At 43.4% G+C, this 25,561-nt stretch overlaps 1 protein-coding gene and 1 long non-coding RNA gene across 2 annotated transcripts in view; one reads left to right on the top strand and one right to left on the bottom strand.

The window, feature by feature from the left end:
* The window catches only part of ACTN3 (actinin alpha 3), a 42,449-nt gene that overhangs the window by 6,977 nt on the left and 9,911 nt on the right, over positions 1–25,561 (bottom strand). The window contains exons 2-15 of the mRNA XM_087705305.1: positions 15,148–15,262; positions 13,869–13,988; positions 13,321–13,407; positions 12,424–12,511; positions 10,361–10,439; positions 8,907–8,988; positions 8,311–8,396; positions 7,447–7,539; positions 5,796–6,026; positions 3,052–3,199; positions 2,269–2,419; positions 1,093–1,201; positions 815–955; positions 81–263 (exon numbers count right to left, since the gene is read on the bottom strand). Of these exons, the coding sequence (XP_087561431.1) occupies positions 81–263; positions 815–955; positions 1,093–1,201; positions 2,269–2,419; positions 3,052–3,199; positions 5,796–6,026; positions 7,447–7,539; positions 8,311–8,396; positions 8,907–8,988; positions 10,361–10,439; positions 12,424–12,511; positions 13,321–13,407; positions 13,869–13,988; positions 15,148–15,262 (1,713 nt within the window). The remainder of the gene's footprint in view (positions 1–80; positions 264–814; positions 956–1,092; positions 1,202–2,268; positions 2,420–3,051; positions 3,200–5,795; positions 6,027–7,446; positions 7,540–8,310; positions 8,397–8,906; positions 8,989–10,360; positions 10,440–12,423; positions 12,512–13,320; positions 13,408–13,868; positions 13,989–15,147; positions 15,263–25,561) is intronic.
* Positions 17,049–24,120, top strand: LOC148048746 (uncharacterized). The gene is made up of 2 exons (XR_015695351.1): positions 17,049–17,263; positions 23,781–24,120. It is a non-coding gene; the product is annotated as an uncharacterized LOC148048746 (long non-coding RNA).

Genomic DNA, 25,561 nt, shown 5'->3' with positions numbered 1-25,561 from the left:
AATTCAGCCTGGAAAAAATAGATTCCCACCCACCCACCCACCCCAGATTCTCCCATTCCTAATCCTTGTTGGGTTCTCACCTTGTCCCACTTGTTGGCAATGTCGTGATGGGAGAGGGTGGTGTAGGGGTTCAGGCCCGACAGCTTGATGCCGTAGGTTTGAGCAATCTTCTGGATCTCGTTCTGAATGCCCAGGATGGCCATGCGCTCCTTGTCGGCCTCTGGCAGGGTGGCTTTGAACTGCTCGTGGGCTGTGATCAGGCTCTGAAGGAGAGAAGAAAGAGCTTCGGTCAGTGGGTGCCTAAAAGGGCCTGGAGAAGTTTGGGCGCCATCCTAGGAGCCATGGTGGCGCAGTGGTTAGAGCGCAGCATGGCAGGATGACTCTGCCCACTGCCAGGAGTTCAGTTCTGATGGGGCCCGAGGTTGACTCAGCCTTCCGTCCTTTCCGAGGTGGGTAAAATGAGGACCCAGATTGTTGGGGGCAAGAGGCTGACTCTGTAAACCGCTTAGAGAGGGCTGTGAAGCACGGTAAAGCAGTATATAAGTGCTATTTGCCCTTCCTTCCCTCCCTCCCTCCTTCCTTCTTTTTTCCTTCCCAGTGGTTAGAATGCCGTATTGCAGGCAAACTCTGACCGCTGCCAGCAATTTGATCCTGACTGACTCGAGGTTGATTCAGCCTTCCGTCCTTCCGAGGTGGGTAAAATGAGGACCCAGATTGTTGGAGGGCAAGAGGCTGTAAGCCGCTTAAGAGAGGGCTGTAAAAGCACTGTAAAGGGGTATATGAGTCTAAGTGCCATTGCTATCCTGAGGCCGACCTGGATCTCCTCGATGCTGTGCACGATGAACATGTCCTGGAGGTCCTCAATTGCTCCGTCCATCCAATTGTTGAATGGGGCGGCTCTCTTGGCAAACTCCAGATACAGCTGATCAATGGTTTCCAGCAGCTTCTCCACCCGCTGGGCAGAGGGAAAAGAACGCTGGATGAAAATCCTGAGAGGGAGACGTCTGCCTGGTCCACACCTTCCCCCCCAAACCCATGAGCCACATCCAAGGAGAGACCTTCATTGTCTCAACCTGTCAGCCCCTTTCTCACCTCCAGGGCATCCCTTCTCTTCTGAGTGAGTGTCCCCAAGGTATCCCATTGGTCACAGATGGCCTGGCAGCGGGAGTTCACAGAGGCTGCATCGTGGTAGTCCAGCTCACTGCAGGGAGAAAGTTTTTGAGACACAGTCCTTTTTGTTTTTCCAGGCCCTGAATGCCTGTGCAGAATGGATCATCTGGAAGTCCACACTATCTGGCTTGATTTTATCTTATTTGTTCCTTCTTTTAATCCAGCGTTTCTCAACCTTAGCAACTTTAAGATGTGCTTTTTGGGAGTCTAATTCTGTGTCTCTTAAAGTTGCCAAAGTTGAAAAACATGGCTTTAATCCATCTTAAGCAGGTTCACAAATACATATGTTCTTTTTCCTTTTAGTTTGGTCTTTGAAACTGAAATAAATACACACACACACACACTTACATATACGTATGTACATACGTATGTATATACACATAAAGTATGATGTATATTGAGCAGGGGGTTGGACCAGAAGACCTCCAAGGTCCCTTCCAACTTTATTATTCTATATAAGATCCATGGTGGTGCAGTGGTTAGAAGGCAGCATTGCAGACTAACTCATTGCCAACTGCCAGCAGTTTGATCCTGACCGGCTCAAGGCGGACTCAGCCTTCCATCCTTCCAAGGTCGCTAAAATGTGGACCCAGGTTGTTGCGGGCAAGAGACAGACTCTGTAAATGGCTTAGAGAGGGCTGTGAAGCATTGTGAAGCGGTATATAAGTGCTACTTCTAGTACTATGGTATGCTATTCTTGCCATGGTGGCGCAGTGGTTAGAATGCAGCATTGCAGGCAAATTCTACTGACTGCCAGCAGTTCGATCCTGACCTGCTCAAGGTTGGCTCAGCCTTCCATCTTTCTGAGGTCAGTAAAATGAGGACCCAGATTATCAGGAAGCCCCTTAAAGCGGGGATGTAAAGCACCATGAAGTGGTTTATAAATCTGCGGTCTATAAGTATTAAATGCTATTGCTATAAGTATATACATTGTTCCTCTCTTTGGTGGCCAGGTTCCCAAGTCATTTAGAGGCCTCATGCAGTGTCGGGCTTCAGGCTTGGGGCAGCCATCCTAGTAGGAAGAACTGGGGAGAAGAACTGATGACACGAGGTGCTTGTGTTTCTCCATAAAGCTGCTGCCAGCTTGTTGACACCTACTTGAGCTCCTGAGCGATGGCCGCTATCTGCTCCACGCGGTCCTGGTGGGCGGCCAGGTCGCTCTCAAAGGCCTCGTGCTTGCGCATCAGTGCCCGGATCTCATAGAGTGTAGCTGATTCGTAGTCCTTCTGGGACAGCATTTCTTCCTTCCCTGGGGGGAAAGGAAGCAGAGGGGAGCTAAAGGCCCGGCTGAGGGGAGGGGGCTGAAGGTTGATTGAGAGCATCTCCGTATAAATGGGGCAGAGTACCCTCCCCTCAGTGTGACTGCAGAGTCCCACATCAAACTAGATCGTGACCGGCTGTAAGCTGAGGGCATATACGGGTCCAGTGTTTAATTTTTAAAAATATCAATGCTGCTGCGCTTCAATGGTTAGCTATCTGAACACAGATCTGTTTTTGACATTTACATTTTATTGTGTTTTGCTCACCTAGCTGAAATGTTAATATATAATGCTCGTCCATGTATCATCATCATCATCATTTAACAACCCCATAATCCTTTGTGGGGTGGAGTTCTGGGCAACTGAATGGAGCTAGCAGAGTGTTTACTGGGCAGATGCCCTTCTTGTCGCCAATGCGGAATTTTGTTCAGCAGATATATTCTCAGTGCCCAGAGAGAGAAATGTCTGCCTCTACCTAGGATTGAACTCACAGCCTCCTGATTGTGAGGCGAGAGCTCCACCTCTAGGCCACCACACCACTCCACTGCTAGTCCATGTATTATATGCCTAAATAAACAAACATGAGCAGAGAAGGGGATTCTGTCGGGGTCTCCGCAGATACCTCTGGTCCAGTTCTCGTGCAGAGTGGCCTTCTGCTTGAACTTCTCAGCCAGGTGGTCCAGGCGCTCCAGGCGCCTGATCTCTGTCAGCAGCCATTCTTCATACCCTTTCTCAACTTGTTCCAGACCTTTCCAGGCATTGGCAATGTCCTGTAGGCACAGGGGGGAGGACAGCCTCAGCCAAGGGAGGGTCCCAGCTCATTTGCTACCTATCACCCACCTTCAGAAATCCTCCTGCATTTCTTCTCGCTCCCAAAGATGTCTTTTATGAAGCGACATCTGTCTATCTCCCAGGATGTCTGCCCATCCCACCTGGTCATGCAGGAAAGGTATGCTGTGGACCCCATCAATTAAAAAACTCCAATTTGGGGGGGGGGGTCCCAAGAAATGAGCCTTCTCTGCTGTGGCCCCTGCCCTGTGAAACATTCTCCACAACCTCCCAAGGGAAGACAGCCACCCACCCTCCTGACCTTCCAGGGAAGAGTGAAAATATGGCTCTGCAGCCTTGGAGGGGGAGTCCAGAGGAGCATGGAATCCTGGGGCTGGCTAGTGCCCTGAGAACCCTCCCTTCGCCTTTGAATTAATTTTTTAAAATGTGTTTTAAGTACCCTTGCCTCTTTTATTTAATTTTTTAAACTTGTATATATTGTCTTTATATGTTCATATTTTATTGTATGCTGTCCAGAATCCCTCTGTTAAGGGAGATGGGCAGTTTAAAAATGTGATTGATCAATGTCACCTCCGAATGTCCTGATTGTAGTCTTCCAATATTTGAGAGGCCACTACAAATAAGAGAGAGGAGGTCAAACTATTCTCCAAAGCACCTGAGGGCAGGACAAGAAGCAATGGATGGAAACTAATCAAGGAGAGAAGCAACTTAGAACTAAAGAGAAACTTCCTAACAGTGAGAGCAATTAACCAGTGGAACAGCTTGCCACCAGAAGTTGTGAGTGCTCCATCACTGGAGGTCTTTAGATGAGATTGGACCATCATTTGTCTGAAATGTTGTAGGGTTTCCTGACTGAGAAGGATGTTGGACTAGAAGATCTCCAAGGTTCCTTCCAACTCTGTTATTCAGTTAATTAAACAAATCTTTGGAAAACTAAGTCACCAGTTTTTCACTGAGCTGAAAGCAGAGCCACAGAGGAGCAACATGTCTTAAGATCTCAAACCCTCCTCTTAATCTCTGCTGAATAAACACTAAAACATTTAGGGGCTACAAGAAGGGAAGCTAGTCTTAATTCCTGTTCTTTTGAAGGCAGTAATTTATTTTATTTTCAGTGGGTGAATCAAGAGCAAGTAAGCAACTGATTAAAACAGCTTTCTTGGCACTCTGCCTAACAAATGGGTAAGCGAAGGAATTTATTTTTCATGTATTTTTATCTTTTTGTTACCATTTAGCTTTTTTTATGCGTTGACTAAGGATATGATTTGACGGAGTATTTTTAGTTGTTTAATAGATGGCAATCTGTCTTCATTTCTATTTTTTTGATAAGATAACGTTATGGATTCAGCTCAAGATCGTGAGAACAAGGCAGAGTCAAAAAAAAAAAAGAAGTAAGCCATTATTTTTTTTTAATGTAACAACATGAAATGAATCCTTAGCAACCCAGTGCCAAAAATAGAGATTTTTAAACCACAAAGCTTCTGCTACTTAAAAGGTCAAGGTGAACAAATCTTAGTGTCAAAAGAGTGTAAGGATAATGAAAAGCAAACCTTGCTGAGAAAATGCTTTTAATGAGCTGTTTTAATGAAGTGCTTTAATAGCACCAAGTTCGCTGGCATCAGTTAATAAACCTGCAGACTGCAAGGCCAATTCTGCAAATTAAACACTGCAATGTTGAAACTTTTTATAGACGCTACACTTGAGAATTCTCTCTTGGAGATAGTTTTTCAAAAATGAAGGGATTTTTGCTTGCGTGCAAAAGGTCATGTAAGCTTCACATTTGTTGCTTTTTAATATTTCTCTTCCTTTTCCAGCCTGTAAAAAAATCTGGTAAGCAAGCCTCTTTGGAGTTAGCTCTATATTTATGAAATACTTCCTTTTCTCAGAAAGTGGCATGGCCTTAACCTAGACTAGCTCTTCAACAAGTTTTGGAAACCTTGAATGCAAGGTTACCCAACCTTGCCAACTTGAAGACCCATGGACTTCAACTCCCAGAATTCTGGGAGTTGGTCCACAGGTCTTCAAGTTGCCAAGGTTGGGAAACCCCATTTTAATTGTTTGATTTAATTAAAAATAAGAAGTATTCCGCTAGATAGGAATGTCTTCGAGGGATATCTCCCAGACGTGTCTTGAAATAAAAAAGCAACAAAGAAAGGAAGAAACTCCTTCTGAAGTTTTCACAGGCATGGCAAAATTGTGGAAGTAGAGGATGAATCTGGCCACCTGATGAGAAGGAAGGACTCCCTGGAGAAGAGCCTGATGCTGGGAACGACGGAGGGCAAAAGAAGAAGAAGGGGACGGCAGAGAAGGAGGTGGCTGGATGGAGTCACCGAAGCAGTTGGCCTGAGCTTCAATGGGCTCCAGAGGATGGGAGAGGACAGGAAGGCCTGGAGGAACGTTGTCCATGGGGTGGGGATGGGTTGGACATGACTTTGTGACTAACAACGAAAGAGGATTGATGCTCCAGCCAGATGCTTTCAGAAACCAAGGAGGCTTTCGGGAAAACCTGTAGCCAGCCAATGTGAAGCCCAGCCTCCCCCATGGCTTGTGGGGCTCCCCCATTTCTGCTCATTGACTTACAGAGACCATCTTCCCCTCGGAGGGCATGAAGGCTGGACGGTTGCTGAGGCGCAGCTTGGTCTGCAAGGTGTTGAAGTTGATCTCCAGCTGGCATTTCTCCTGGACACGGGGAGGTTTGTGCACACGGCGGTAGTCCCGGAAGTCCTCCAGCTTGCGCTGCATGGCGGCCATGTTCTTCTCCGGCACCCGGTTCTCCAGCCAGGGGATGGTGCGGCGGATCCATTCCAGCAGCTGCCCAGGAGAAAGAGGATCGGTCATCTCTGGGGGCCTTGGGAATCACTGTTAACTCAATCTTCCTTTGGGGCATATCTATCTATCTGTCTATCTATCTATCTATCTATCTATCTATCTATCTATCTATCTATCTATCTATCTATCTATCTCTTTCTTTATCTACCTCTATCAATCTTCTACTCTCCATCTCTATCTTTTCCCTCCCTCCCTCCATCAATATCTACAGTATCTATCTATCCATCCATCCATCCGTCCGTCCGTCTGTCCATCCATCCATCCACCCACCCACCATCTATCTAGCATCTATATCTCTAGCCATCTCCCTCTCTACCTATCCCTCCCTTCCTCCCTCTATCAATATCTATGGTTATCTATCTATCTATCTATCTATCTATCTATCTATCTATCTATCTATCTATCTATCTATCTATCTATCATCTATCTATCTATCTATCTATCTATCTATCTATCTATCTATCTATCTATCTATCTATCTATCATCTACTCTCTAGCCATCTCCATCTCTCTCTCACTCTCTCTTTGCATCTCGCCTTTATTACTTTTACAAATAACTCAAGGAGGTGCACATATCCAACACACCTCCTATTTTCCCCACAACAACCCTGTGAGGTGCATTGGGCTGAGAGAGAGAAGGGATTGGCCCAAAGTCACCCAGCTGCCTTCCATTCCTAAGGCAGGACTAGAACTCCCCGTCTCCTGGTGATTGACCTAAAGTCACCCAGCCGGCTTTCATGGCTAAGGTGAGACTTGAATTCATGGCTTCCTGCCTTTATTTGTTAAAATACATATTTGCATGAGGATGCTACGGTTTTGATCCAAAATCAGAAACCATAGAGAAATTGATGTGCGATCCTTACTTATTTTCAACAAGGATCATGATTAGGTTCTTCCTCTTTCCTTTTGCCTTAAGGGAAACCTATCACACTTGGGACAATAGTTTGCCTTTGCCACCCCCCCCCCCCAAAAGGAAATGTTAGGAGCCAGTGGGGATCCACATCCTTTGCTGTGTCCGTCATCACTCCCCCCCTATGGATTTGCTATAATGTTTTCAAGCTCTGCACTCTAATTGCTTACAACTCTCAAGCCTGATAATATGCAATCCAGAGGAAAAGATTTGATCTGATTTAAAATAAAGATTGCAGTTTGGTGTTTCGGTCTCCTGGTTGAGCAATGGGTTGGACTAGCAGATCTCCAAGGTCCCTTCCAACTCTGTTACTCTGCATTCTCCTTTCTAATACCCTCTGCCCAATCTGGATATTAACGTATCAGTTATCCTCCTTCCCCCCCACCCCCGTTCTTCCTTCCATCCTCGCTAATTCCGCTTTTATTCCCCGGGGAATAAAAATGGACCTAGTTCTAGAACTTTTCCTGCAAGGAAATTAAAGATGCAAGTTACCTCACTGGCCAGCTTTTCATACTCCTGCATCAGTTTCTCATTCTCTTGATTGACAGCCAGCACTTTGCAGATCCTATTGGCTGCTGTCTCAGCCTGGAAGCAAAGGGGGGTGGGGGGGAGAAGCAGACATGATTTATAACACACCATAAAAAATATTTTCTCTCTCCCTCTGCCCCCACCCAGGAGATGGGGAGAAAGGAACTCCCTGGGTTTTTCTATTTCTCCTGTACAGGCTAAACATACATGTCTTTGGAAAAAAAATATCTTAACTGAAAGATAACAAAGCAAAACAGTTTATGGTATTTTAAACTAATCCTGATTTGGCAGGATTGAATTCACCAGGAGTGAATTCTGCAAAAGCCCCAGAAAATGACATGAGGGGAAGAGTACAGGTAGTACTCGACTTACAACAGCACATTTAGTGACCGTTCAAACTTACAACAGCATTGAAAAAAGGGACATATGACCATTTTATACACTTACGACTATTGCAGTATCCCCATGGTCAAATGATTTAGATTCAGATGCTTGGTAATGGACTCATACTTATGACGGACAGAGTCCTGGAGTCGGGTGATCCCCTTTTGCGACCTTGTGACAAGTTAAGTCAACGGAGATTCACTTAACAACCCTGTTTCTAACATAACAACTGCAGTGATTCACTTAACAAACGTGGCATGGAAAGTCGTAAAATGGGGCAAAGCTCATTTTACAAATTTATCACTTAGCAACATAAATCCTGGGCTCAATTGTGGTCATAAGTCGAGGTTTATCTACACAAAACAAGTCTATATATATTAGTTTGTCCCACCGAGTCTTGCCTCCTATAAAGTTCAACGCCTAAGGAAGAAACTTGATTTTTACCTGCTCCGCACCAGCAAAAGCATGATAGAAACAAGAAACGTATGTCATGATGGCTTTCTCATCTGGTTTGGGGGTGTTGACAATATCTGCAGAGAGGAACCAGGAAAAGAAACAGATGATGGAAGCAGAACACGAAGAAGCATTTTCTTTTCAGAAGATTTGCCCCTCAGCCAACCCAGCACTTACTCTGATAAGAATAGCAATAGCACTTAAACTTATAAACAGCTTCACTGTGCTTTTACAGCCCTCTCTAAGCGGTTTACAGAGACAGCCTCTTTCTCCCGACAATCTGGCTCCTCATTTTACCGATCTCGGAAGGACGGAAGGCTGAGTCAACCTTGAGCCTGATGGGATTTGAACTGCCAAATTGCAGGTGGCCGGCAGTCAGCAGAAGGAGCCTGCAGTACTGCACTCTAACCACTGTGCCATCGCGGCTCAAGCAGCTTGATAATGCAAGAGAGCAAGTAAGCCTGAACGCAGATGTGTCCCCTTCACCTGCCCCTCGGGTGAACAAGTTCACCAGCCACAGGAGCATCCCCAACCTACTCTGCTCCGGTCCAATCCTACATTTTTAAACCACGTTGAGCTTCTCTTACCTTCTGCGTCCAGCATCTTGGGGATATCCAGATATTTCTCAGCCACTTCAAAAGCTGTATTGAGGTTCCCAATGGGATCATCCTAGGGAAGACATGGACACAATTATCCTAGTATAGGGGGTTTCAACTCTGAGAAAAGGGGGCTGTCTAGGATTGAGGGAGGGAACAAGTTGGACATCTCTTAACTGAGGTTTGCATGTTCATGAAAAAAAAAATCACTGGGGTGATAGAAATCTGACCCAAACTAGATTCTGAGCCTGTCTTGCATTGGTAATATCTGTCAAGCGCCGAGGAAATCAGGGGATTCAAGCAGCAAATGAGTATAAAGATGTAATGCGAACTTAAAACTCGCTACAAAAATCTGAGCTACTAACGGTCAAAGGAAATTGGTGGTAAATAAAAATCAACAGAATTCAAGGTTGGCTGGGCTTAGATCTCTTGTGGGCACGCAGGAACCCGTGACTTATGATGTGTTTAACCCCTCCCTCGGGCTCAGCCTGGTCATCCCCTACAGTATCTCCCCTTTCTAGCAGGGATTCTCCAAAGCTTAGGCAGTGAAATTGCTGAGTCTTTGAATTGGATGGGCCAAATCCTGAACTTGGGGCTGCCTTCATCCAAAGCAGAATCTTAACTATAACGTTACACTGCTTAATCTAGTGATAATCATAATGGAGGTGAGGGGAGTACAGTGCATCTTTATTCTTAAGCCTGTGCATGTCACAGTGCAGAGATAAGGATAGCAATAGCAACAGCCCTTAGACTTATATACTGCTTCAGTGCTTAAAGATTTCTCTAAGCAGTTTACAGAGTAAGCATATTGCCCCCAACAATCAGGGCCTTCATTTTATAGACCTCAGAAGGATAGAAGACTGAGTTAAACTGCTGGAATGAGCAGCGAATTAGCCAGCAATCCTGCATTCGAACCACTGGGTGGGCAGGCAGGCAATAGCAACAGCACTTAGACTTGAGCCAATCAGGATTGAACTGCTGGCAGTGGGCAGAGTTATCCTGCAATACTGCATTCTAACCACTGTGCCACCACAGAAGATCTGAGTTGCAAAAATCTGCACAAGCCCTCAACCACTGAATGCTGTAAGCCACATCAAAGTGGGAGGAACAGTGGGAAGGCAGCAAACAAACCAAAAACCAAATCAAATCAATAAAGCCGGCTGCCTTTTTCTAAAAAATATGCATTGCTTGGACATAAAGAGATGTGTGGCTTCAATCATGGAGCCATGCCTGCCATTTTGACCTTTTTTAATACCCATCCTTGTGGCACATTGATGGAATGGTTAGGGGGGGATGTTAGTGAGAGATGAGGATCAGCCCAGAAGCTGCTTTAAAGAAAAGAAAGAAAGAGAGAGAGAGAGAGAGAGAGAGAGAGAGAGGGAGGGGGGCAGCCGAAAGAGTCAGAAGGAAAGAGCCACAAGTGGTCTACAAGGAAAGCCCATCACCTTTCTGAGCTTGGCGTAATCAATGAGGTCGGGACGATGCCGATGGATCAGGGCGCAGAGTGCCAGGCCATCCTTCCAGCTGGTAAGGGGCACATTGGGAGAGAAGGAAGATTGAGTGAGTGTGGGATGCATTCAACTGAAGCCAAAGGTCTCCCTCCCCATTCAGATAGTCCTCGACTCACAATGCTTCATTTAGTGACTGTTCAAAGTTACAACAGCACTAGAAAAAGTGAGTAATGACTGCTTTTCACACGTACAACCACTGCAGCATCCCTAGGGTCACATGATCCAAATTTAAGTGCTTGGTTCATATTTGTGACGGTTGAAGTGTCCCAGGGTCACATGATCCCCTTCTGACAAGCAAAGTCTATGGGGAAACCAGATTCACTTAACAAGCATGTTTGGCTGGTTGCCAAAGGCTTAAAGTGCAGTGATGTGATCACAGGTGAGGTCCAACCATTGGAACCTCACAGGTTGTAAATACTTGCTCCCTCCCCCACCCCAGGTAGGTCCATCAGAATCTTGACTGGTCATAAGTCAAGGACTACCTGTATATATTACTGTTTTGGCTACTTGAATAATTCTGCTTAAAGACTGGGTTTGTTCTTAAGAGATGTTGGTGTGTTCTGAGTGAGGCTTCCCAAGAGCCTGAAGCAAACTCCTGGTCCCGAAAAAAAACCCTTTTATTAATTGACTGTGAATTCTGCTCATTTACATCCAGCAAAGTCTTTCAAGGGAGGATTTACAGTCACAGACCTTCTCTGGCTTGGAGAGCTGCCAGGCCAACATTTGCAAAACTCTCAGAGAGTCACGAACCAATTAAGGAAACTAATTGTTTCCTGCAAACTCCACTCCCCTTTCGCTCCTCTTTTATTTCTTTCAGGAGGGGCCATTCATTGTCCACCTGTGGCCTTACTCCCAAGTCAACCCCTGTTCTTTAGTTGTTCCCTTCATCTGGCCACTCTATGCATGCACACACTGGGAACAGGCTCCAGCTGTTCGTCTGCCCCAGTGATATCTGACTCTGAAGGCAGCTGATAACTGGCATATGGCCCTGGTCCCCTCTCTGCCTCTGACACAGAGCCCTCGTTTGAGCCTTCCCCAACCTCCCCACTGTCCAAATCTGTTGCCAGCTCCACTGTCTATTGTCGGGCCACAACATGGTGTGATTGTTAGTCATAAAATTAAATGCCAGCCGGCAGTGTGATGCAGTTGCTAAAATGGCGAATGCTCTCAGGAGCACAAAGTCATTATTCCATTCTGCCCCAGGAAGACCTCACTTGAAATACCGTGTCCAATTTTGGAGGCTGCCATTCGAAAATGACAATGATGAATTGGAGCAAGTTCAGAAGAGGGCTTTTCAGAGGATGAAAAATCCAGAATCCAAGTGCTAGGAGGATCAGTTGAAGACTTTGGGCATGTCTGACCTACGGAGGAGGTGACTAAGGAGAGATATGATAGCAGTCTTCGCATAACTGAAAAGCTAGGAGAAGGCCTGGACTTATATTACGGTGTTGCTCCAGAGGGTAGCCTAAACCTCTGGGTTAAAATTACAAGGAGGGAGATTCAACTAAGCGTCAGGAGGAACTTTCTGAATGCATGCACTTGGGGGGGGGGGGAGATTACCATGTGATGGGCTAGTGAATTCCTTAGTTCTTAGTTCTAATCAAGGAGCAACCCAACCTTAGTTCTAGGTTGGTTTTCTCCTTGTTTAGTTTCCATCCGTTGCTTCTTGTCTTGTCTTCAGGTGTTTGGGGTCAACCTGTTCGCTAAAGCCCATTAAGGCAGAACAAGAAGCAACAGATGGAAACTAATCAAGGAGAAAAGCAAGCTAGAACTAAGGAGGAATTTCCTGACAAGAGATAACAATTCATCAGTATAACGGCTTGCCACCAGAAATTGTGGGAGCTCCAACACTAGAAGTTTTTAAGAAGAGATTGGACAGCCATTTGTCTGAAATGGCTTAGGGTTTCCTGCTTGAGCACAGGGTTGGACTAGAAGACCTCCAAGGTCCCTTTCAACTCTGTTAATTCAGCAACATTAAGCCCACATCTTTGGGGTACCTAATGTGGAAGTTCTGCACATTGACGTTCCGGTAGGGAGCTGTCTTCCTTTGGCACCACAGCAGCAGCCCCTCTTTGGCCGAAGTTTCTGGAAGAGAAAGGAAGGAAGTCCCTTCAGCCTTAAGCCAGCCATGACATAAACTCTACATTTTCAACAAGCTTCTCTTCATTTATTATATCAGGAAAGAAATTTTGAATCAGTCTTACCTCTTCTGACTGGCAGGGTCCCTGAATCTGGAGCCTCTTTTGTCTAGTCCTTCCCTTGAGCAGAGGAATCTGCCCTTGGCCAAGCACATTCATTTTTTCATCTAAGCCCGAGGTCCCCAAACTTGGCAACTTTAAGACTTGTGGACTTCAACTCCCAGAATTCCTCGGCTAGGTCCCAGAATTCTGGGAGTTGAAGTCCACAAGTCTTAAAGTTGTCAAGTTTGGAGACCCTTAATGTAGGTTTAGTCTGCTTTGATGGGCAGACATGTTCTCCATCCCCATTATCTCATTAGAACACAAACAACCTTCTGCATGCAAACCAGAAGTTCTACTTCGGAGCCAATCTCAGTTCTGAAAGGATTACAGGGCATGTTTGTTGCTTTGTGTTGATTATTTATTTACGCTGCCTAAATCGCATCATTTGAGTTAGGATGGTTTCATAAATGTTGTCAATTAAAAAAAGAAACAAGGTTGGCCCATCAACTTCAGTACTGCTTGGTCTGTTTGGTAGAGATTTGCCTGATCTGTTACTAAAAATCTCCAATCCTTTCCTCTTAGTGAGGTGCTGGGAATTAGATCTAGGAAAGTTGGGGAACGAACTGCGGAGAGATGCCATCTCCAGATAGATACTTTGAAATCAGATTTCAAGGAACAGGTCAGATCCAAAGGCCTCTTGCCTTTCATGCTTACCTTCCACTGAGATGTCCTGGATAGCGAATCGGAGGATGATTGTCCAGATCATACCCAGAGTCATCTTCAGGTTTCCATCCACGATTTCTGGAACAGAAGCAGGGAAGGAGCATCAAAAGTGATGGACATGAGAAAGGCAAGCTGAGAGCAACAAGTACATAATCTTTGCAGCATCCCCCATGATCATGTGATCCAAAGGGTTGACAACCAACTCATATTTATGACGGTCGCTGTGTCCTCAGGGGTCACGTGATCCCCTTTTGTGATCTTTCTGACAAGCAAAGTGAACGGGGAAGTCAAAATTTACTTAACAACAGGGCTACTAACTTATCAACTGCAATGATTCACTCAACCACTGGGACGAGAAAGGGCGTAAAACGGGACGAAACTCACTTAAGAACTATCTCACTTAGCAACAGAAATGTTGGGCTCCATTGTGGTCATATGTTGAGGGCTACCTGTACTTGCTGCGTGCCAGAAGGAGATTTTTCTCACTTCTTTTCCGGAGGGTAGAGAAAGAAAATATCCCCTTCGCAAAGGTTACTTACCCTCAGCTCCAATGGATACCAACTTCACCCCCTTACTGGAAATGAAGTCCAGGGCCTTGTTGACATTAGCAATTTTGTGGAAACGCATCTTGCCCTTGTCTGGCTTTGGCAACCGCTCACCTTGTGGAGAAAGAGGAACAGTGGAGGTAGAAAGAGGATTGTGATACCCGCCCCCACCATGGCAGCACTTAGAGGCACCCCTGATCCCAAACCCAAAACTCCATTGACTTGCACTCATCGGCGTGCTTCTGCTTCCTGCATGCTGATTGGCTGACATTGTAGTGACTCATAAAACATAGAATAGGGTTGGAAGGGACCATGGAGGGCTTTTAGACCAGGGGTTGGCAACCTGCGGCTCTGGAGCCGTGTGTGGCTCTTTCATCCCTCTGCTGCGGCTCCCTGTCACTCAAAATATGCGTCACAACCGCCAATGTGAGACACCTGCCGGCACGCATTTATTGAGCTTTTTGAACCCTGGTAGGCCAACCATGAATAAATATGGTTTTTTAAAATACATAGCATAAAGGTAAAAAGCAATATATGCCTTGTAATTATTATTTTAGATGTCAAAAGGGTTTTGTGGCACCCAGTGTTTTCTGTGGGAAATAGGTCCAAATGGCTCTTTGAGTGTTTAAGGTTGCTGACCCCTGCTCTAGACCAATCCCCTATTTAAGCGTTCTGTACAAATAGTTGCCCAATCACTTCTTGAAAACCTCCAGCGATGGAGCACCCATAACTTCTGGAGGCAAGTTGTTCCACTGGTTAATTGTTCTCATTGTCAGGAAATTTCTCCTTAATTCTAAATTGCTTCTCTCCTTGATTAATTTCCATCATCTTCTTGTCCTGTCTTCGGGTTCTTTGGAGAATAGGTTGACCCCCCTCTTCTTTGTGGCAGCCCCTGAGATACTGGAAGACTGCTATCTTGTTGTCCTTAATACTTCTTTGACTAGAAGTTTAACTTATTCCCACAATTAGTCCTATGTCAAAATGTAGATCACATTGTGACTAGCTCTAAGCTGAGGGTATTTATCTGATTTTTTTAAAAATAAACAATGCTATGCTTAGATGGCATAGACCTTGGCATATAAAATATAGATCTTTTTAATATTTATATTTTATTGTGTTTTATTAATCTAGCTGAAATGTTAAAATATATTGCTACTCCATGTATAGAGCTATACACTAAATAAATAAATCTTCTTTAAACTGCAACCTCCTGTTTACATCTCTGCTGCTGGGGGCTGACCCCCATCACCTCCCAACATCAGTGTTCTCCTACCTGAAATCACCTCTAATAGGAGCATGAGTTTAAGGCCATTCCGGAAGTCTTCTTCAATATTCTCAATCTGTGTCCCAGCCTTCCGCAAATGGGAATTGCACCAAGCTGTGAATGTCTGTTTGGATTATGGGGGTGGGGGTGGGGGGGAGAAATACAGCAAAAGTCAGTATGGAGTATTCAGTACCCACTGAATAAGTAGTTTCCAGAGATAGAGCAGTTTTGCTAGGTTTACACACACAAAAAGTCCTTAAACATTTATCACAGCATAAGATTTTGTGGTCTGCATTCATCTAATTTGTTTATTTGTTCTTTTGTATCCTATCTTTATTATTTTTTTACAAATAACAAAGTAGCAACTGTATCCAACTCTCTTTCCTCCTCCTATTTTCTCCACAACAACTACCCTGTGAGATGGATAGGGCAGAGAGAGAAAGGGACTGGCCCAAAGGCACCCAGCTGGCTTTTATGCCTAAAGCGGGACTAGAACTCACCAACTTCTGATGAATGGTTCAGAGTTACCCAGCCAGCTTTCATTTATAGAGTAGAACTAGAACTCACCGTCTCCTGGTGATTGGCCCAAAGTCACCCGACTACTTTCACGCCTAAGACAGGACTAGAACTCATTTATCAAATCTATCATATCTCTCTCTCTCACTCCTTCCTATTATGTCTGTCTATCTATCTATCATCCACCCACCAATCTAGCTTCCTTCTATCTGTCTGTCTATCTATCTATCATCCAACCATCCATTCACCCCCCCACCCATCTATCAATCTATCAAACATCCACCTACCTACCTACCTACCTATCATCCATCCACCTGTCTGTCTGTCTATCTGTCATCTATCGATCTTCTATTTATTTATTTATATCCCACGTTTGGAGGACATGAAAAGGGCCTCTCGAAGATTGCATTATTTTTGGCAACCGGGCATCCCTTGAGCAACGGTGAAGTTGTGGGCAAATCCTTTCAACCCAGATAGAAGCATCCTTTGGCTACCTTTGTAGGTCCTTCTGACACAAATATAGACGGATGGATGGATCCCACCTATATTTTTTTGCAAAGGCAGCAAACACATTCAACACACCTTCCTCCTTCTATTCTTCCCCGCAACAACCCTGTGAGGCTGCACAGAAAATTAGCAAGAGCAATAGATATCTTCACAGTAGATGCCTACAACAACTCATGTCCCTGATTAGGATGTGATTCTATACATGAGAAAGAAAACCAGATTTGGATCAATCTCAGACAGGACATATTTCAATGAAAGCCCCCTTCAAAGGCTGCTATGAAAGGAAGCGATCACTACGGAGCCAAATCATAGAATCTGAGGGCAGAAAGGGACATTCCCATCACTGAGTCCAGCACCTGTTTGGGACAGGAGTCCAAATCAAGAGCCCTCCAACAGGTGGCCGTCTAGCTCCTGAGATGCCTACTCTTAAGGGCACAGGTTAAAGAATGCAACGCAACCGCTGCCTTTATAACATGATCTACTATCACACAGCTCGGCCCAGCATTGCAACTTGTCAGAGAAGCAAGCAGAATCTGAAAGGTCATGTGTGTTTTGTCATTTCTGTTTATAGTATAAGCACCTGCCACAAGGTACCCGTAGCACAACTGGGGGGAGAAGCAAAAAGTCAGGCAGCTCCTGATGAGGGTCGATTTTTTTTTGTGCCTCCATGTACAATTTTGCAATGTACCAAATGTGGGAATGCTGTAGGATAATGGTTGACTTTTCATCTGCGGTGCCATTTGCCTTTTATTTTAACGGAGAATGTAAGCAGCCTGCAGAATTGTGCAACTCTGCAGGTCTAAAAATAATCCTCACAGCTGTGTACGTTCACAGACTGAAAAATAGCCTGGGGAAAAAATAATAACGTTCGGGGCAGAGATATCGCTCTAACCTTCGAAGTTTGAGAAAGCAAAGATCAATGGGAAATTAGAATAAAATACATTGGGGGATTTGAAATATAGGCGAGAAAGAGCCTCGTGTCCTATGGACTGTGCAAGGGAGCCCACTCTGCAGCCATGGAAGGGAAGATCACTCTCAGGGTTGAGGTCCTATCCCGTTAACGTTTTGAAGGTCTGCTGTCAATCAATGCTGACAATACCAGGTAAGATGTGTCAGAGTGCACACAGCGTGATTACTATTTTGAGACAACTCAGGAGCAAAATACAGGACACAGAGGTTTATCTTACAAACAGTGGTTTATATACAAGACTTCTATATACAAGGCATGCAGGACATATATACATACATATACATATACATATACATATACATATACATATACACACATACATACATACATACATACATGTTCTAGGCACAGCTAGATAGTTTAATAACTGGGTGTGATCTAAGAATACATCATAAGTTCCACATATGCTCCAGGGAGACCCAGGTTCCAGCCTCTTTTTGCCATAGAAACTAACTGGGTGACTTTGGGCCTATTAAAGTAACCTACATCTCAGGGTTATCGCAGGGGGGGGGGGAATGAGATGAAGGACTGTTTGCTGTCTTGAGCTCCTGATATGAATATAACAAACAAATACATAAAATATTAAATCTTGAACAAAGGTGAAATGTTGCAGGATCCAATCTGGGTCAGTCCAGAAAGAAATTCCCTGAAAATAGGCTCCAGCACAAGTCCGAAAGCTCAGAAGACAAAACTTCTAGTCCCGGTGACCGACCCAGACTGGATCCTGCAAAGTATTAAATAAACAGTGATGAGAATATATAGGGCAATGGATTGAATCAAAGCAAATGGGTGTTATTTTATCGGGGCAACCTGGTCTACCCAAATATAGGACGGAGCATACTGCTTCCACTTTCACCTTTCAGCCCCAATCCAAGAGCCTTTGTAGCCAGTCGCTTTCATGACAAACTTTTTGTTTGTGCATGTATATGTTAAATTTATAGATAAAGGTAAAGGTTCCCCTCGCACATAATGTGTTAGCCATTCCCAACTCTAGGGGGCGGTGCTCATCTCCATTTCAAAGCCGGAGAACCAGCGCTGCGTCTCCGTGGTCATGTGGCCGGCATGACTCAATGCCGAAGGCGCACATAACTTTTTTCCCTTCCCACCAAAGGTGGTCCCTATTTTTCTACTTGCATTTTTATCTGCTTTTGAACTGCTACGTTGGCAGAAGCTGGGACAAGTCACGGGAGCTCACTCCATTACGTGGCGCTAGGAATTCGAACCGCTGAACTGCTGACCTTCTAATCGACAAGCTCAGCATCTTACCCACTGAGCCACCTTTTGAGCCACCACATCCCTTTATGAGCCACCGTGTTAAATTTATATTTACCAACAAAAAAATAAAGGGAGACGAGTATAGATCTATTTCAAGCTACCGTATTTAGCTCTCGTCTAAAGCAAACAATAGTGAACTGGATGGGAGAGAAGCATTGTAGGTTTTATCTCTTGGAATTTATATTAAAGAGATTATATTTTAAAAAAGAAATCCGGGGAAGTCATGACTGGATGGTGATTTTCAGCTTGAAGAAGGGACATGAGCTTAACAGATACAGCAGCAAGCTTGTGGGGCAATCAGTGCCTTGAGCCAACTGAATTTCATTGTCCTCTCCTGGCCCCCAGGCCTGGCCAAATTTAGATCTGGCTTAATGGGCCTGCGATGAAGCCAGCTCCATGTAATTCCCTGAGTCTGCAGAAGATCTTTATGGTTGGCCTCCTGGAGCCAAGGGGGATGGGAAGGTGTGGGACACTGGGCGAGCGCTGTTTGCGAGCCAACTTAAAAGTGGTAAGCTTGTCCATACTGTAAAGAGGTCGTCCTCAACTTACAACAGTTCACTTAGTGATTGTTCAAAGTTACAACAGTACTGAGAAAAGTGACTTATCATTGTTTTTCACGCTTAGGGCCGTTTGCAGGATCCCCATGGTCAAAATTCAGATGCTTGGCAACTGGCTCACAAGGGAGCCCAACATTTCTGTTGTTAAGCAAGACATTTGTTAAGGGAATTTTGCTCCGTTTTACGAACTTTCTCACCACAATTCTTAAGTGAATCACTGCAGTTGGTAAGTTAATAACAAGGTTGTTAAGTGAATCTGGCTTCTCCATTGACCTCTGCTTGTTAGAGATTGCACTGCAACTGTCATAAATATGAGTCAGTTGCCAAGCCACGATCCAGTGACCGTGGGGATGTTGCAATGGTCATAAGTGTGAGTAGTGGTCATAAGTCACTTTTTTTCAGTACTGTTGTGGCTTTGAACGATCGCTAAATGAACTGTTTTAAATTGAGGACTACCTGTATATCTCTAAGTGGATAAGGGTAAACGGTTTTCCTTTCAATTATCCGGTCTCAAGACAATTTGCTGTAAGAGGTAAATTCTCTTTTTGGCAGATTTCCAAAGAGACCATTTCCCCTTCTCTGGCCAAAGGATAGAGCTGATCTCAGCTTTAATCTTCTACCATATCCCTTCTGAAGCAGATGAATAAAGAAGCCGGAATGCGCTAATATTCTATTACGAATGAAGGAGAATAGAATAGAATACGGAATCAGCATACATTAAAATGAAATTATATTGCATTCCGCTCTCAAAATAACCATTATGCATGCACGCACCCCCCCCCTCCAAATATGACACAGGGAAACATCACAGTCTAGTTCGAATGTGTACATATACACGGCGGAGAGAGGGGGAGTAAATCTTGCAAGTTTACCAGACGGATGGCCCCTAGGGAACAAGGCTGTTCCAGAATCTAGGAGCCCTGCTAAAAATATTTCTTTGAAACCTCCTCTCAGAGGGGAGTGACAGAAACAGGCCATGGAGTGGCTGTGTGGGGTCTCAAACAATGCTTCGAGCTCTAAGCACAATAGCGCTTATTCCAGTAGAGAGATGTTCCCTGTGGATAGGCTCCAGCATGAGTTTGAAAGCTCAAAAAGTACATCTCTGGTCCTGCTGACCAACCCAAATTCGATCTCGTAACATTCTATCATCTAGATTTCTCTATAATCCACCGAAATTAAATTTCTGTCCACAAATCTATCCTGCAAACATGAACTAAGCCATGGTTTTAAGGAACTGTTGTCCCTCTAGTAGTGTGAATGCAGACCAACAAAAAAAAAAACAACCTTCAAGTAATTTTTTGCAGAAGGCATGAAAGTTAATGTGGCATAAATTGGACAAAACAGTTAGTAGAGAACTAAAAGTCCCAGGATCAAATTAAAATCCGGGAAAATCTTAAACATGTCACTGTGTCTCCCATCATCATGCTCACTTCTCCAGCTTACCCACTTCTGTCACAAAATATTGATAGTTCAGTATTCATTCTCTTTGAGTTTTTTAAAAAGCAGTTTGAACAAGGACATTTATTGAAAATAAAATATGAACGTTGTTTATCTTTAGCTCAGCAAACACTGAGTGTTATTGTGTGCTGCTCCCAAATGAGAAAACAGAAGAGATTGGATCTTGATTAAATCAGAGCTCATCAAAATGAGTTGGACATGTTAAACATAATCCATTCATTTCACAGAGGACTAAGAGCATTTTAACTTCCTCTGACTCTAATCTTGTAATCTAATCTTGTGGTGGAATCAGAGAACTGGCTTCTGAGAAAAGTTCTAAGGATGAAGGAATTCTTGCTGTGATGAAATATACAGAGCTTGTGTTCTCCTAACAAGTTGGTCCAGAAAATTCTCCTTTATCTTCTTCTACATTAAAGGTAAAGGTTCCTCTCGCACATACATGCTAGCCGTTCCCGACTCTAGGGGGCAGTGCTCATCTCCGTTTCAAAGCTGAAGAGCCAGTGCTGTCCGAAGACGTCTCTATAGTCATGTGGCTGGCATGACCAACTGCCGAAGACTCACAGAACACTGTTCCCTTCCCACCAAAGGTGGTACCTACTTTTCTACTTGCATTTTGTACATGCTTTCGAACTGCTAGGTTGGCAGAAGCTGGCACAAGTAACGGGAGCTCACTCCGTTACGCAGTGCTGGGGATTCGGAGCGCTGAACTGCCGACCTTCTGATCAACAAGCTCAGTGTCTTAGCCACTGAGCCACTGAGCCACCACGTCCCAATACTTTATTAATGTAGAAGAGTATTTACCCAATACTCTTCTACATCACAACAGATTAATAAACTTCACAAAGTCTCATCCTCTACCTTCCCAATTGTAGCCTCAGAAATCTGTTACTTGTAGCTCCTTCTTACACCTCCTAGAACTGATCAGTTAGGCATTGCTTTCCTACAAAGAGCTGCAGCTGAAATGAAGGTTTCATATTTTGCTGATGATGCTTTCCGACAAAGTGCTCTTACACTTCCGACGTCCATATTCATTCTGCAAATGTTTGTTTATTTTGCAGTTTTGCATAAAAGAGGGGAAAAAAATGTGATTTTTTTTTTACCCAGTCACGTCCGATTCTTGGAGTCTGCTTGAACAAGTTCTCCTGATTTGCCATTGCCTCCTTTCCCAGGGCTAAGAGAAAGTGACTGGCCCAAAGTCACATAGTTGGCTTTGTGCCTAAAGTGAAAGCAGTAGGCAAGTCTCCCAGTTTCTAGCATAATGCCTTAACCACTACACCAAACTGACTCTCAAAATGGATTTACAGTAATCCTAGCCCCTGAATGAAAAATGTAATAGGAACATTAAAATAATTTGTAATTCATTTTAGCAATATTTCTGTCTGAGGGACTTTTATTTCATAGACACAGCATTATGAAGGTTTAAGAAAAAAGGAAATAGCCTTGTATTGAACCCAATAGTTGATCTCCCTGCATACATGTTATAATGGTGTCATTTCCTAATCCTACACTGAAGGGCCAGAGCGATCTGACAGGGAGAACAATTAACCCGTGGAACAGAAGTTTCCTTCAGAAGTTGTGGGAGCTTCATCCCTGGAAGCTTTCAAGAAGAGACTGGACTGGCCTCTGTTGAAAATGGTGTAGGTTCTCCTGCTTGGGAGGGGGGTTGGAAGAGATGACCTACAAAGTCTGTTCCAACTGTGTTAATCTGTAATGAGGATTGAACATGGGGTCTTTTACATCCAAATCTAGGGCTCCCTGTTTTTCTTGCAGACCGGTGAGCTTGGCAGAACAGCCTGATTATGTCAATGAAGCTTGTTGGCTTTTGTGAATGTCAACACAGCTGTAGAGAAATACAAGGAAGGTTTTGAAGGAAATATGCAGCAACCATTAATAAAACATGAGCTTAGCCCAGGAAAACAGGGAAGCGTGAAAGCTTAATATTGCTCTGTCTTAACTCTAATGGAAAGGGAAATTGAAATGCTATCACTTTTTCAATATTCTATTATTGGAGCCTACCGTATATCAACAGAGGTCTAGTATTATTTGTGCTGTCTTGTTTCCTGACCTGGTCTGCTTTGAAAGATAGACAAAGACACAAAAACCTATGGCTGGTTTTCTGGGTGTGTTTGCTCATTTTGGCACCTACACATGCCTGAGAGTCACCGATAATGTGGAACAAAAATAGGAAAAGCATTGGGAGAGACATCCTGATAAAAATCTGAATTATTTTAAGGAGCCTAGATCAATCTCTCTCCAGAAAAAGTCTTTTCTTCCTAAATAAGATGGCTGAAATTAAGGATGGTGGTAGCATTGGAGGATTTACATACAAGTAGTCTTTGACTTAGAACAGTTCACTTAGTGACTGTTCAAAGTTACAACAAAAAGTAACTTATGACCGTTTTTCTCTCTTAGGACCATCATCACATCCCCACGGTCACGTGATCAAAATTCAGACATTTGGCAACTGACTTATATTTATGACGGTTACAGTGTCCCGGGATCATGTGATCCCCTGTTGCGTCCTTCTGACAAGGAAAGTCGATGGGGAAGCCTTATCCATTTAACAATCGTGTTACTAACTTAATAAAGGCAGTGATTCACTGAACAGCTGTGGGGAGAATGGTCGTAAAATGGGGCAAAACTTACTTAACGTGTCTCGTTTAGCAACAGAAACCTGGAGCTCAATTGTGGTTGTAACTCAAGGGCTAGCTGTAAATTAGCTGTAGTTGTGATATTAAAGGTGAATTGTTAGGCTGGGAGAATGTCCTTCAATCTCTACAATTCCTTATTTGAGCCACTCCTCAGCATATTTTAGTAGAAAATTATATAGAACTCATGCAACCTAAACCTGCTATTTCTCAATATAGAGAGAGCACATTCCCTTCCCTCTATCACCAAAATGCGAACAGTAAATGAAGGCGCTGCATCCATTTCTCAGCTCCTCTCTCCTTAAGAATAGAATTAAATAGGAGATGCTAAAAATACATTTTACAGAGTCAAAGGGCAATCATTTATTTTGAAAACATTTGGCCCCTGTCTGCCCAAGGTCTATTTCAAGGAACCGGGTTTTTTTGAAGCAAGAATTTTAAGGCTGGAATGCCATGGGAAGCTACAGAGGCTCTAGATTGATGTGAATTATTTGGACTGTCAGCTAAAATAAATTGGCAGGAAATGATTTTCCTGAAAGATCAGAATAAAGTATCTGCTAAATCCCTTGTGGAACACTTTTTTTTTTTACTTTATGGTTTCTGCTAAAAGTTTGGCCTTTGGTACAAAATGAGATAAATTAAAATTGATTGCTTTACATTCCAAGAGTTGAACAGCAGCAATCATATATCTATTCTTTTTTTTTTTGGCAGCCTATTCACCGTTACATAATTACTTTAGCAACCAGTCTTTCTAACCAGAGGAAAAGCAGGATGTAAATAAAGTCCTGATATAAAACAGAATGAACAACTGCACATTTGGATTGAAACGGATTTAATCCCAGCGTGGAGCCTCACAAATCTTCGGTCATTGCTTAGCAAATCCAGCAGCCATATGAATTTCCTCTTGATTAAGTATTAATTCCGGAGCTTTTCTATTAAATCATAATGCTGGATAAGCTTCCCTCGTCCAAAGAGGATATATACAAGCACACATCCTCATTTGCATTGTCTTCAAAGCAAAATAAATAATAATAACATGCAGCTCACACAATGAACTCCATTCTCTTTTCACTAGATTACAAATGAGCAAAATGGATCCCCTGCAAATCAAATTTCTTTTCTTCCATGTTACATAGATTGTACATTCATTCCTAAGCTCTGTTTAAGAAGTCAGACTCTTTTAAGCATCCATTTGCTTACACGAAAGAGAAAAAGTAGGGTAGGGAAGGGTAAAGTAGAGTTGAATTGAGTAGAGTATGATAGGTTAGGGTAGGATGGGATAAGAATAGAATATAGAATAGAATAGGGTTCTGAATAGAATAGAATAGAATAGAATAGAATAGAATATTCTTTATTGGCCAAGTGATTGGACACACAAAGAATTTGTCTCTAATGGATAAGCTCTCAGTGCACATACAAGCAACAAAGTGATAAATCATAACATATATAATCAAGTAGTCATGGTAGTCATAAGATACCAAAAAGAACAGGTAATAGGAAAGATGAGAAGGGTAATAGTAATACAGTCCTACTACATTCTTATCCTTAGGCGTAAGACAGTACTGTGGGAATTATGATATGTGTTTAGCAGAGTGATGGTATGGGGGGGGGGAAGCTTTGTGTCTTTGTGTTAGTTGTTTTGGCATGCAATGCCTTATAGCAAACTCTAAAAGACAGCTTCTGTGGCTTTTTAAAAAATGAAATCAAGAGTTTTTGTGATTCTGATTTCTGAACTATTTTGAGGATGTGCAAGTCTTAATTGAAAAACTAACACCCCCCCCCCCCTTCAATATATGAATTGAGGAAGAGGGGAGTTTTAAACATCCAGGAAAATTTCGGTACCTAGATGTACACCCAAATCTGAAACTTGAAGACAGATATGGATGTACTTACATAATGGAATTCTAGGGCATTTTTCCCCTGTTTCACTGAGTAATGTGTTGTAGCAGAAGCTTAGCACACCTGAGATGAAGACAGATGTATAAATAGGATGGTCATTATGCATTCCCAGTAGATGTTGGTCCAGCTTTTCTGACTTTCCAATTCAGATGATAAGCAAATACTGTATATCAGAAATTACAGCAATAGATTTTTCTCCTTCAACTTTTTAAAACATTTTTTATACCTGAAATAGCATTTAAGGTACTGCATAGTCTTGGAAAATTTAATAACATCAGGGATTCCAGCCATCTCTGCTATTCTCAGCCAGATTCTGCAGCAGTCATAGAATTTAATTTTTTTTTCCTCTATACTGAAGCTCTGCCCTTTATAGGAAAACATATATGTACCGGTAGTTGGAGTGAACATAATTAGAGGATGCTTCTAAATTGAACGTGGTGCTTAAAAATTTTGGGGGCTTCATTTCTAAGAAAAAGTTCCTTCATGAGTTCAAAGACTGGTTAAGCTACAGAACAAAATGTGCATGATTTGTGTAATAGTCAACAAAAAACAGCCATCAAATTTGTTCACGTTAAGCTTCTTTGCTCTATTAT

The sequence above is a fragment of the Thamnophis sirtalis genome, unplaced genomic scaffold, assembly GCF_051295495.1.
Source record: "Thamnophis sirtalis isolate CommonGarterSnake01/CBP01778 unplaced genomic scaffold, rThaSir2_p1.2 scaffold_2, whole genome shotgun sequence".
NCBI lineage: Eukaryota > Metazoa > Chordata > Lepidosauria > Squamata > Natricidae > Thamnophis > Thamnophis sirtalis.
The sequence above is the reverse complement of the archived record's forward strand: the minus strand, read 5'-3'. Positions and strand labels throughout refer to the sequence as shown.